The sequence below is a fragment of the Mustela putorius genome, unplaced genomic scaffold (genome assembly GCF_011764305.1).
Source record: "Mustela putorius furo isolate JIRA1106 unplaced genomic scaffold, ASM1176430v1.1 tig00000430_pilon_pilon_pilon, whole genome shotgun sequence".
Taxonomy (NCBI): domain Eukaryota; kingdom Metazoa; phylum Chordata; class Mammalia; order Carnivora; family Mustelidae; genus Mustela; species Mustela putorius.
The window spans coordinates 1967465-1981791 of NW_025421377.1; the positions used below are offsets into that span (position 1 = coordinate 1967465).

The 14327-nt window shown below is 32.8% G+C and overlaps 1 protein-coding gene across 2 annotated transcripts in view; it reads right to left on the reverse strand.

The window, feature by feature from the left end:
• Positions 1-244: 244 nt before the first annotated feature.
• Positions 245-14327, reverse strand: part of GABRG1 (gamma-aminobutyric acid type A receptor subunit gamma1) — a 75512-nt gene continuing 61429 nt past the window's right edge. For both annotated transcript variants that reach the window (XM_004764908.3, XM_004764906.3), the window contains exon 9: positions 245-5924. In XM_004764908.3, the coding sequence (XP_004764965.1) occupies positions 5655-5924 (270 nt within the window). In that variant the 3' untranslated portion in view covers positions 245-5654. The remainder of the gene's footprint in view (positions 5925-14327) is intronic.

Consider the following 14327-nt stretch of genomic DNA (forward strand, 5'->3'; position numbering starts at 1 on the left):
AAAATCATGCATAAATATGAACTATCCTTACCTACCTTTTATAATTCAGTTCGTTTTCAGATCTATCAAAGAGAAACCTTACATTTATTTACTTCATTGAAAAAATGTGAAACAACATTGATCAGAAACTAACTTCAATGCTTAAGTCATGATTATATACTGTGAAACAATAAAGGGACATATCTGTAGAAAACTATTTTTAAAAAAAAACACATTTAAGAGAATGTAACACTTTTTTTTTCCATTACAAGTTATTGACTTTATTTTGTACTTAGAATCATGAAAATACAGAATACTTGAAAAGTCGAGATACCTTTGCCACATACTCACAAAAGGCTCCCCAAAATGATAAGGCAGAAGCAGACAACAGAAGCCATTACAATCACAAGCCATAAGACTTTATTATATGAAGTGACTGGATACACTTAATAGAAGCAAATAGCTGTTATTACAGTGACTTATCAAGTTCCAAACTATTTCCATTTAGGTCAGCCTTATCTTTAAATTCTGTTAAATTAGACCTTTGTGTTTAACTGCTTTACAGTTTTCATAGGCTTAATCTTATCTATTCACAGATTCAAACTATTCATGATCCAGGTACATTTTATGGTCCACAAATAAAAATTAATTTCCATATTTTGAGACAAATATTTCAGAAATTGAGACTCTAAGTCAACTTCCTGGATTTTTCTGGTACTACAACAGCCTAATTCTTTTGCCAGTTTTTCTCCCTCCTTTGTCCAAATACATTAATTTTTTTTCCTTTCTCAGTTAGAAAGAAAGAAAATTATTTGATAAGAAAGTCCTTTTAATGAGAAACATATTTTAATAATAGTAATAATAATTAATAATAATAATAATCTGGAAAGACCTGATTGATGATTTGTATTTCAGGAAATTATCACACACACAAATAAGAAGAAAGTTCTGCAGTATTCATAATGTCTCTTTTCTACTTAAGTAGTTTCTGAACTCTCCATGAATTCAGAATATCACCTAGCCCCCTGTGGTTTGTATTCTTGCCTTTTTACCATAGGGCTTGACCTATCTTTATTTGTCTCATCTTTAATTGCCTCTGTATGCATCTTAACTTTCAATTAAAATGGAAATTTTATTTGTGCCCATGCTTCTGTTTCTTTATTCAAGCTGTTTATTCAACTGGAAGTGTGATCTCTACTTAACCTCACCTGGTGACATATTGAATTCTCAGGCTTCCATCTGTAGAAACTTTCCCAGAGTTAGCCTCCCTCCCATAGATTGTATAACTAACCCTCTCATTATATGTTTCTTGAGAGTTCATCTTTATATATCCCTTGCTGTACTCTATCCATAGAAAGTGCTGCATAAATATTTTGTATTAGGTTATTTTTTTTCAAAATGCAAAGAAAAAAAAAAGGCAGAACTAACATTATATTTACTAGAGCAATATGAACAATAGTGTTTGGAAACTCCATTTGGAATCTTTTTTTTTCTTTTAAAGATTTATAGATTCATTTTGAGAGAGAGAGAGAAGGAAGGGCAAAGACGGACAGAAGAAGACTCCACACCGAGCACTGAGTCCTACTCAGAATGTGGACTTTTCCACCCTGAGATCACAATCTGAGCTAAAACTAAGAGTAGGATGCTTAACCCACTGTGCCACCCAGGCATCCCCATTTGGAGTGTTTTTGATAGTGCCTTGGTAATGGTTTCTGTGACTTTAGAGTGGCTTGTCAAGGGCTTCATAAGAGTGAAAAACAATGACCATTAGAAACATCGCACCAAGGATCTCTGGTCTTCATGTGGAAAGGCATTGAGAAGTAAATTTGATGATGTAAAGAAAAATACCTTGGTCAGAAATTATCTTCAAAAATGTTTTTGGTGGGACAAATGTTAACTCATCAGATATCCATTGAATCACTTCAATTCCAGTGGTAAGTAACATCAAGGAAATAATTGACAATGTGGTATCTTGCTACAGGAAATTTTCCAAGCGCAAATGGGCCCTGGTATAGTAGTTTGATAATTTTATATGTATGTTTATTCATTTATTAGGTGCTTATTCAATTATTGGTTATTAATCTAAATTTTACTTGAGCAAGGGATCCTATCCAACTCTCCTTTTGTGTAACCAAAGTACAAGATGCATTTTGTTGTAACATATTGACTGGGGGGGGGGCACCTTAAGCATTAGCTTTCAGCTCAGGTCATGATCTGGTGTCCAGGATCTACCCCTCCTCAGGGTCCCTGCTCAGTGGCTAGTCTGCTTCTCCCTCTCTCTGAGCCCCTTCCTCCATTTGTGCTCTCTCTCTCATTTGCGCTCTATCTCTCTCTCTCTCAAATGAATACATAAAATCTTTTAAAACAAAACAAAGCATATTGACTTGGAATACAATTTCACGTTTTACAAGTATGGGTCTTTAGAGGTGAGAGTGCTATCAATCATTCTTTTTGATGCTACATCATTGGCAAACATGCCACCCTCAGTTCAGCAAAATTGTAGCATATTCTAAGACTATAAATTAATGTCAGATATGGGAACACTAAAGGAAAAAACAACCTGGTGAGTGTATAGTTACACACATTTACTGTGTTTTAGCCTATAGTTGATCAGTTTTAGTAAGTCCTTAAAGAAAGCTTTGTCTTTAACTTAAAAAACTTCCAATAAATTGATTTCTATTTCATTAAAACTTCATACTTAGTTAGATTTACTGAGGAATTTGTCCTTTCTCTACCAAATTCTCAGGGAGGCTAAGTTTTTGGGTTTTTTTTTTTTTTTTTTTTTGCTTGTTTGTTTTATGGTTTTTTTCTTTTCTTTTCTTTTTTTCTTTTTTGTCTTTCTGCCTGTATTTTTTTCTTCTTTTTTTCCCTCAGAAACTACTTGGCATTTTAGGAATTAATTTCAAGTGTGCCTAAGTTTTTCTATGCAATTCAAGAATAAATAAAATATTATTTTATTTATTGCAATTGTAAACTCAGGAGAATAAAATTGTTCCAGTCACAATTTCCCTTGTCAGAACTTGTAGATCTTGGTCACATATTTAAAGGATTAATCTATGAATTAACGTTTTCCCAGATGATTCTAAATCCTTCTGCTCCATTTATCTTTCCTAACCTTTATATCCACTTCTTTGGTCTGTTAGTGTTGAAACCACTTAAAGCAGCTAAGAAGCACAAATTCCAGTGAGTCCAATAAATTCAGATAAAACTCTGAAAGGAGGATTTTTTAAAAAGTTGTTTCTTAACATGGTAAAACTTCTTGGAAGAAGAGAGGGACAGGAATTAGACTGTATTCCCTTTAAAAATAAGTTCGATTTGATTTCTTATAAAGAGAGTCTATCCGTATCATCACCTTTTTATTCTTATTTTTAGAAATACTATGATTTGTATCCCTCTCTTTCTGACCTACATATTTAAATAAAGCTGTTTAAAATTTCACTTGCTTTGTAAACAAAGTGCTTGTTTTGATGATCTATACAATGAATGTATGTAGTAAAGCATCTTTCATATTTTTATTAATTTTATTTCCACTTGTTAATATTGCCAACATTTAAAGCCAAGTTAATGGAACACCAATGAGAAAATCAAAGCTATTTATATTAAGCATTTTAAAGTATTTTAAAATACAGTCATGCTTAGTTGAAGAATCTCAGAATTAAAATTTCCTGCATGAAAATGAACAGGTTATAGCTTAGAACATGGAAATAGCCATAATACATTTTAGTGATGTGTTTTATTTTCATGGATACTTCATTTTCCATTTATCCATAAAGCAATCTTCACATTATGAATATCCATCAATACTCAGTTATAAAAATGAATGCATGAATAATTTCTAAGTGAATATATACATGGCCAAAGTTTGATTTGGCTCTCCATTCAAAAAAAGTAGTGTCGGTGGATATTGGGGCATTATCACTCAATTCATGCTTACATTTTTTTCAGAAAAGTTTATAATCAAAGTAAAAAAAAAATCTGACATAGCTGAGGAATGCACAATGAAATGTATTTAGATTTTTTAAAAACCCTATATATTCTATAAAGATAAGCATAACCATGCCAGAGCCTCATTCATGTATTCACTAATCATGTGGGGGACTACTGCATTAAAAACTAGTATCAAATGCACAGGTGCTAGCTCATAAGCTAGCTCACATACCATAAGATGAGTTTGAACACAAAACTTCTTATCCTCATACTTGCTCTTGGCAATGGAAACAATTTTTAAAGGTTATCTCCGAGATCACTTTGGTGATTTCCCAAAAAATTAGGTGGTGGTGAATGAATGTGGAGTTCTTATAAACAACAGATGGGTTTAACTATTTACAGGAATGTAGTGATTAAAGTCTAAATTTAACTCTCCTCGTAAGGAAAGAAGCATTTAGGAAACTACCAAACAACAGGCTGTACACAACAGTGTGCCTTTCTCTGCTCCTGTCTCTAAGAGTGTAGAAAGCTGCGGCACTCATGTTCCTCAGAGGGACCTCGAACAGAACTCCACTTTTAATGTGATCTTTGAGCCTGCTTTCATTTTTTTTTCTAAGAGAACATCATAACAATTTACAACATAGATATAAAATGGACAGTGTAGGAGCTGGCAAAGACAACATGTGACACACACCTAAAACTATATTTCTAGGACACTTTTAGTCTGGCAATTATTAATAGTACATATTTAAGACCATATCCTCAATATGAATGGTTACTCAATTTGCTAGATAATAATTCTTTTCCCACAATGAGTGAATACAAGCACTGTTCTTCATTTTTTTTTTTTTTTCAATTTAGGGAACATAACACTTTTGTAGAGCAAAAAAAAAAAAAATCAATTCTTTCTGTATTTAATTTCAGTGTTGGTAGGTCTAAATATTTCAGTGTTAACTTCTTCATATTTCATAAATACTGTGAGTCAGGGAATAAAATGGTTAAATGTAACTTCTTTTTCATCTATATTTAAAATATAAATTACTTTGGTGGTTTTCATCCTAGTTTGTAAATCACCAAAACTGAAGTAACTACAATACTATTTAATATTGTGTCAGGAAATGGATTCGATTAAAATACAGATAAAAATTGGTCTTTTAATAAGGTAATAATTGGTCTTTTATTCTAATTTAATTTGTTCTTGGGAGTAAAACATCTGGATATAAATGCCAGGAAATCTTGGCTTTATGGTTTTAATTAGCTCTATTCTAAACAGGGCATACAAATAAAAACTAAGAAAAAAAATCAAAATAACAACATTTTCTAAGCAAAAAATTACTACATAACATTAGGCACAAGGTTAAGTTCCCATTACAAACAACGATAGATTATATTTAAATAAAATATTACTAAAGTTATTAAAGTATTCCATCTTTAAAATATGAATCACAGAACTTATGAATTCAAAATCCTAATGGGATACAAGTAAAATAAATAAGATTAAAGTAAAAATATATAATAGTATTTTACTATACTTAATTCTGCAACTAATCTCTTTTACATATACTTAAGTAAATTAAAATGAAAGCTGCTACTTTATTTACCTATAAATCGGTAGAATAGTTACAATGCTTTTACATTTTAACCATTGGTTTCTCTGCATTTTAAATTTAAACTTCATATTACTGAAATGCAATAGATTATATTGGATTTAGTTAAACTTCTTACGATTTTTACCTGGTAAATAGAACTTATAAGTAAAGATAGCCAACCCAATAAACCAGATTGAACAGGGCAAAAGCTGTTGGGAAAAATATTCGAGAATAGGAGTCAATTTTAGCAATGCGTATGTGTATCCTTCCTTCCCTCCATGACCCCGTTCTGCAGTCTTCAAAGCAACAGAAGAAGCTGGCACAATCTTTGCCCTCCAAACACTGATACCCATAATCCTCTTCTCCATGGGGCAGAGAAATGTTATTCATTGGAATCAGAGTGGATCCAGGATGGAGTCCAGGGGACATCTGAGTAAAATAATAAATGAGTTTTGAGGAAAAAAATATAATAAAGATCAATTTGTCTCCTCGAGGCAAACCCTAAAAGACTGATATGCAATAAAAATAATCTTAGTTTACAGAAATCAAAGACGTATTCAATCCTAATGTGTTTTTAGATTATAATTTACTTTGTAAGACATAACTTACAAAGACCACGCAAAAAAAACCCCTCATATATGCAATACATTTTATAGCTTTAGAAAATCGACCTACCAAAATATTGTTAATCATGAATCTAATTCTAAAACAAAAATAAAGTCTATATTTCTCTATTTGACACTGAAACATTCACAATGCTATAAGTATCTGTCTGCCGTTATTATATTATGTAATTTATTTATTTTAGTGATAATGAGAACAAATAGCAAAGATGACATTTTCATAATGCAGAATAGCTCTGAGGAGCTGTGAATGAATAAAAAACACATGGGTTGGGTTTGTAACAGTGGATAAGGCATCATATTTTGGAGACAGAATATGCAGGAGTTAAAAACTCAGGTTTGAGAACAACTGTGTTCTAATTTGACTTTTTCTACCAATATAACTATACTCACAGCTAGAATTATATTAACACCTAATCTTTGTGATGGCTGTGATGAGTAAATTTCAGGGCTTATTTGAAAGACAACTGCTCCATCTTGCCCAGTTATAATAGTTATTATTATCAGGATTATTTGAGACACGTATCAAATTAACTTTTTATGATACCAGGTTCTGAATAATACTTATATAATAAAAATACGTTAAAAAATATTTAGAAATCAAGCAAGTCTAGGATACCATGAAACGCTAAAGAAATCACTTTGGAGTCAGTCAGTCTTGGACAGAAATCCCAGCTCTGGCCAGGAAAGCTATGTTGCTCTGAACAGAAAATGTTAGTGCTCTTCATTTTATCCCTGTGTCTTCTCCTTTACAAAAGTCACAGTAATACATAGATCCATTAGATAATTAAATGAGATGATGTACATAAAGCAGAAAGCAAAACATTTTAAACATAGCAAGTATTCATCATAGGTAATCTTTTTGTCATTTTCATTGTCATTGACAGTGTTGATGCCTGAAGAAGAAATACTACCATTTGGTATAAAATACAATCTTAAACAAGGAACAATAACAATCTGGACCTCATAAAAAATGCTACTGGAGGAAAAAAAAATTAATGAACTCTCGAAAAAATGGCAATTAAAACATTATTAAAGACTGTAGCTTTAGTAACACTTCCTTCAGAATTCCTGCATATTTTAGGGGTTATTTTAGAATGTGAATCTTAAGATATGGTCCATATATACAATGGGGTATTATGCCTCCATCAGAAAGGATGAATACTCAACTTTTTATCAACATGGACAGGACTGGAAGAGATTATGCTGAGTGAAATAAGTCAAGCAGAGAGAGTCAATTACCATATGGTTTCACTTATTTGTGGAGCATAAGGAATAACACCGAAGACATTGGGAAATGGAGAGGAGAAATGAGATGGGGGAAATCGGAGGGGGAGACAACCCATGAAAGACGGTGGACTCAGAAACAAACTGAGGGTAGGGGTTGTATGAGCCTGGTGGTAGGTATTATGGAGGGCAAGTATTGCATGGATCACTGGGTGTGCTGCATAAACAATGAATTTTGGAACACTGAAAAAATAAAATAAAAAAATACAAAAAAATGTGAATATTACAACTTGTTATAATTGGTGGCTTTTTATCTAATCACTAAATATAATGCTGAGATTATTAAAATTATTTTAACCTGACTTTAAATTCTTCCTAATGAAAATATCTGCAACATTGTTTATCCTGAATTTTAAAATAAAGAAATTTCAAGGCCATGAAAATTAAACATTGTATGGAAAAGTTTTTAAAAATTAAACACAAAAAATAATTTAAAAAAATTTGTGTCGATATTTAAATCCATTTTGTTTCAAATCCAAACCACTAAATATTAAAATTCAGTCAATGTCAAAGAAGCCAATAATCATATTTAGTGATATTTTAAAAGATAAATGCATCACACAAGTCACAATAATAGAAACAAAATGTGCAGCCTGAAGATAAGGAATACATCCTAAACACAAATAAATTCATTACTCTACGTGCCTGGATGTATTATAAAAAGCAGAAGTAATATATTATTAAATGTTAATGACATATGTTTTGAGCTTGACACTTGGGGATACTTGACTAGACTCCGAAATTTTAGTGGAACACTAAAATCATGTACAAAATGAGGCAAATTTGTATTCAGTTCCTTGTCACTTAATACTTAAATAGCATATGTTCAAATGCTAATCCGAGTGAAAATTGATTGAAATACAAGCTTGTTAGTTGGCAATTTCAAGGTTATACGGCACAAAATGCGTTCCATATATCACTTAGCACTGCCATAAATAAAAAGATGGTGGGTTTGTTGGAAGATATCAGTTGTGCATGAGGAAGATGATTAAACTAATATTAGAGTGTCCGAAGGTGGAGAAAAACTGTGAGTGGTTCATTTTAAAACTGGACTAATCTCTGGTGATCAAAATCAGGGAGAGCTTCTATTTCAGTGACACTTCCAATTGACAATTTTCCAGTTTCCTGCTTTCCCTTCAAAACACCACAAGTTCATAAAGTGAAAGAAGCTACACTTTAATGAATGGTGGATGTGAATAGAAATATAACTTCATAGGTGTTGAGAAAAATGTCCTGAGCTGACGCAGTAGCAATAAAATAAAATATTTTATTTGACACACAGATAATGACCTGGTGACCACTAATGACAGAGTAATCAGAAGAATATACATATTCCAAACCTTATTTATCTGAAGTGCAACTGTTTCATTTCTCAAGTAAAACTCCTATTGCCCCCCCAAAATAGCAAGCATTGAAAAAAAATAAGAAATAAATCAATTTAAGTAATATAAAAAGAAACTACATAACTGAGTAGGATTTTCTTTTACCTTAAACAATATAGTTTTGAGACTATACCATTTGTTGCTATTTGAAAAAGTCACTAGGAATATAAATGAATTTAACATTTTGTGAAACTGATCCCATTCACATTATTAAAGATATATTTGTCTGGCTATATGTTATATACTACATTATTTATATATTAAAGGTTTATTTATTTATTATTTGAAGGGGCACTAGGGGCAGAGGGATATAGAGAAAAAGAGCATCTCAAGCAGATTCCCTGCCAGCACAGAGCCCAACATGAGCCTCAGCCTCTAAGACTATGATCTGAGCAGAAATTGGACAGAAACCTACTAAGTCACCCCGCTGCCCCCCACCTCTATTTTTTTAAAGATTTATTTATTTATTATTTGAAAGCGAGAATAAATACTACATTATTTATATACTAGTAATAGATTTAAATATACAAAATATATTTCAAGCACCAAGATACATTAATGCTGAAGAAATATTAAGTAGCAAAGAAAATATTTATGTTAATTAAGTAGTAAAGAAAATAATTATGTATGCATATTTGTGTATGTTTGTATATTGTAATTATTAGTTGTATCATATACTAATATCATCAATGTTATTAAATATTAGTAACATTAATATCAAACATTATTAGGTCATGTTACCAATATTATGAAATGCTGACTAATATTTCTGTTATTAATTTCCCATTTAAAACTTTGTATGGGAGAATGCAAGCCTGAGCACAGGTTTTCTCCACTCCACTTTTATAAAATTCCAAAAACTACAAAATCCACATCAGTGTTAAAAACAGAGAGGAAGTGGACTTTGAGCAGCCAATAGCATGTCAGAATTTGTACTGTCTTTGAAAGACAAAGAACAGGTGAAAATAGGCCAACATTTCAGGAAGCCACATTTCAAAAGAGGCTCAGAAAATGGAAACTTTTTTTATCTTTTTAATCTCCATTTATTTTTAATTTAATTTTTTTCAGTGATCCAAAATCCATTGTTTGTGCACCACCCCCAGTGCTGCATGCAATACATGCCCTTCTTACTACCTACCACCAGGCTTACCCAACCCCTCAACCCCCTCCCTTTTAAAACCCTCAGTTTGTTTCTCAGAGAAAATGGAAACTTGACTGTGGGAGCTATTGTTCCCACCCAAGACACTTCAGAAACACTGTAATGCAGGATGAATGGGGATGATAAACAGGATGGAAAACATGACGTTAGTTAAACGTCTATCTCCAGAAGAGCTATTGCTGTTTGAACCACTGCTCATCTGTGCATATAAAGAAGCGATGCTGACAGGTCAGAGTCTACTTATGTTTAGAACTCCGTAATTCTAAAAATAAATAAACAGATAAATTCATGCCTCTCCAGGGAGGATTAGGGCTTATGAAGCTGATATTGGAATGTTCTAGTGATATCCTCATCATCACTTAGAATGTATGTGTGTATGTCTGGAAGCAGTAAGATGTCACACATCCCATCCACACACATGAGAATGAAATGTGACAGTTGCACACTCAACAGTTACAGGCCAAGCTTGCAGGGCCTACTGGTGAAAAATTACAGAGAACTTCCAAGGTAAACTAACAATACAAAAGAAAAACATGAAGACAAAGAGTGAAGTGAAAAAAAATATATATATATATAATAGGGTTTTTTTTTTCCCAAATATTTATTTATTTGACAGAGGAGACAAAGAACATGTGCACACAAGCAGGGGAAGCAGCAGGCAGAGGGAGAGGGAGAAGCAGGATCCTGCTGAGCTGAGAGCCTGACATAGACCTCTATCCCAGGATCCTGGGACCATGACCTGAGCCAAAGACAGACCCTTAACCGACTGAACCACCCAGGCAACCCTAAAAAGTTTCTTTTATAATTTATATTCACTGTAGAAAATATTTTCCTTCTGAAAAAGTATGAAACCAGTCATGTAATTGAACTAATTCCCCTATAGTATCTTTGTTTACTTCTGATTTTTAACTTGTATTGTACTTTATGTATAGTATATTTTTCCATAACTGGATTTAAAGATTGATGAAAGCAAACAAACAAACAAACACATACTATTGTTTTGTGTGTGTGTGTGTGTGTGTGTGTGTGTGTGTGTGGTTTTTTTTTTTCCTCTCCAAAGTGCCTTGTCCATGGTTAGTGAAATAAATTTCCATCATTGTACACTTTAACTAAATTGAGAGAATACAATAAGTCAGTCTGTCCTCAAATGGATTAAAACAGGACCCTGATATAGGTATGTATAACATGATTTTCTGAGACTCCTAATCATCTACGGGAGGAATATTCTAGTCTCAACATGACTACTTTTTAATTAATAATGAGTAGCTTATCACAATTACATTTCTATGACCTTTATCTGTTTCATAGTCTTGATTTCATCCTTTAACTTTCTTAACTTCTTAGATTTAAAAAAAAAGGTATTGACATATACACAATTGAATCATATTCTTAACAAGTATAAATAAAAACACAATAATATGTATTAGATGGGGTGGAAATATGGACCAAATGAAAACATCATTGATATTCACAATACAAAACAAAGAGAAAGATCTGGAAAGAAGGATCAACGGAAGGAAGGTGGGAGGTAAGGGGGGAGATAGAGAGTGAGGCAAAGAGGAAGAAAAGGGTCTAATATATCACATGCACAGTAAGGTAAAAAAGCATTTTTATTAATTTGTGTTTTTAAAAGGATTCATGGAAGCTCAAAACCTAAATTGGGACACAGCCAAATATTATCTCTTTTTAAAATAAATTGGAATCTTCTGGGATCCTCAGTTAAGCAGTCAGACCTCAAGAAGTTGATTTTGGTGTGGCTTAATGAAGACATGTCGATCTTCCAGTGACTCTAGTCAAGGTCTTTTTTTTTCTGACTTACTGCCATACGCTATCTAGAGAACAAAAGGAGGAAATGCTAGGTTTTAAAGTATTCAGGATTTTGAGCTTAAGAAAGAAAATGTGGACATGGAAGGAAGAAAGAGAGGAGGAGAAGAGGAAGAAGAAGGAGGAGGGAGGGGGGAAGGGTTAGGGAAGAAACAAGAGGAAGAGGAAGAAAACAGAAAGAAGAAGAACAACAACAACAAAGAAACATTTGAAAGGAAGATGAACCACGAGGCACTCTGGACTCTGAGAAGCAGAGGGTTTGAGAGGGGAGGGGGTGGGGGGATGGGTTGGCCCTGTGACGGGTATTAAGGAGGGCAAGTATTGCGTAGAGCAATGGGTGTTAGACACAAACAATGAATCATGGGACACTACATCAAAAACTAGTGATGTACCACTGTCTGGTGACTAACATAACAAAACAAAAATAAAAATAAAAGGAACAAAAAGAAAGAAAGCGTGCCAAAACAAGAACCTTCAAGACTTGTGTGTTTGATTGTCCTGGCTAGCAGAAGAAAATGCAGATTCTACCAATCATTAACTAGAGCACTTGAGACAACAAGCAGAGCTGTTTATTCTTCATAAAAGTGCATTCTGATTTACTTGATTAACAAGACCAGATGGTTGAACACTGAACCGAGCAGGGAGTCAGATTTGATTACTGATTTCAGTTTTTCAATCAAAACGTCATTTAGTATTTAAAGAACTCATAAATCACATAACTGAACAGAAAGGAAAGACTATAGAACTTTATTTTGGCTCTAAAGAAAATACTTTTTTGTACCCAGGTAGTCGGTTATATGTACCAATTTAACTTTGGATGTTTGAAATTTAGTTTTTCAAAGCTCATATTTATTTTTTATTCCATATTTTTTTTATCTTTACTGTTTGCTTCCTGGGCTTGATGCTAAATTTTAAATACTTAATATAACTTTTTTTTTCTTAAATAACTATTCTAGAACATTGTGTAGGACACGGGTGTCCTTAATAAATATTTGGTGAATGAAAGATTAAAAAACATCATAATTTTAAGGTTTGTACTCCAATGTTTAAGGTTTCTGAGTAAATGTGACAGTCAAACTGATCAGCTATAGTCCCAGAATAGACACTTGGTTGAGTGTCTTTGATAATATAATAATAATATGTACATTATATATTCCTAGAATGAAATCATAGAATCTGTATGAGCTTGTAGATTTCCTGATTTTATTCACAACTTCTAGAAGTAAAATTTTCAATAGCTATGGAGGAGTAAATCATGAAATGGAAAATTCAGGGAGGGTACTTTGCTTTGATTAAAGGAAAACAGTAGAAAACCTGAATTTTTATTTTTATTTGAATTTATTTTTACTTAAAAACGTAGCAAATGGATATTCAAATTGACATCATTGCCCTCAGATGGTTTGTCCCTTCAGGGGCTACAATATGTCCCACAGATAAACTAAAATAGGATAAACTGAGAGAGAGTCACAGGCTAATTCTGCAATGTAAGCTATCAAATGTGTACTGCCAGCAATGTGCCCTGTCCTCTTGGAATACTCTGGGAAACCAAAAGCTAATGCACATAGGGTTTGGTCCTTGGAATATAACATGGGAAGTAAAATATGATTTAAGAATATGTCAAAGTTTTATAAAGAAATTAATGAAAAATGGGAGGAGGGATGGAAAGCATCACATCCTAGAACTTACTAAATTAGGAGATAATACGGAAAATTCCATGCTTTATTATATACGCTCTATGGCAGGCTTACAAGCTTGCCACCAAGCATAGCTGTTGTATATAGTTCTCATTTATTGAGGAATTTGGGAACAAATCTGCTTTGAAAACATTTGCTGGAATCATCAATAAAGTGCCATTTTGGTCAATATTGAAAAACAGATGTTTGCTTTTCTGAGTCTTTTGAGAACAGGAATATAAAGGAAGGATTACAAACGTCAGGCACCAGAAAAGGCCTTGGTATGAGTCTTGGATTTTTCACTTCCTCAGACTGTCCTTGTGCAAATTACTGAACTTGTACTCATAAGAGCACAAATGAAATCATGCAGGTAAAACACCTGGTATACTCAGGAAGTGTTGGATATTATTTTCAGGTTGTTGTAATTGCCATTAGATATGAATTTATAATCGATCACCCAACACTTAAGTATCTTAGAATTAATAGAACCAACTCTAATATATCAATTTGATGTTATACATGTTGAAGTAGATATAGGATAGGGAAGGGGGAGTAAGGGCACAGAAATACATACAAACCAAAAACACTTTTTAGCTATGGCTTTCAAACGCAGCTGAATACTAATATTAAAGAGGGTTCTTTAACTCTAAAAATAAAGCAATGTTTTGGGCCCCCTGTTTTTAGTACCCAAATCCTAAGAAGCAAAATAGAATCAAAGAGAGATCTTAAATAATTGTTTTAGGTACAAAGAATCTGCCATTGAGGAAAAATCACAGCGTAAGAAACCACTCTTTGAAAGGGGACCCAAGAGTCTTTTCGAAGGGGAAGTATTAATATATATTTTTCCTGGTGGGCAATGACAGAATAGTCATTAAAATCTTATG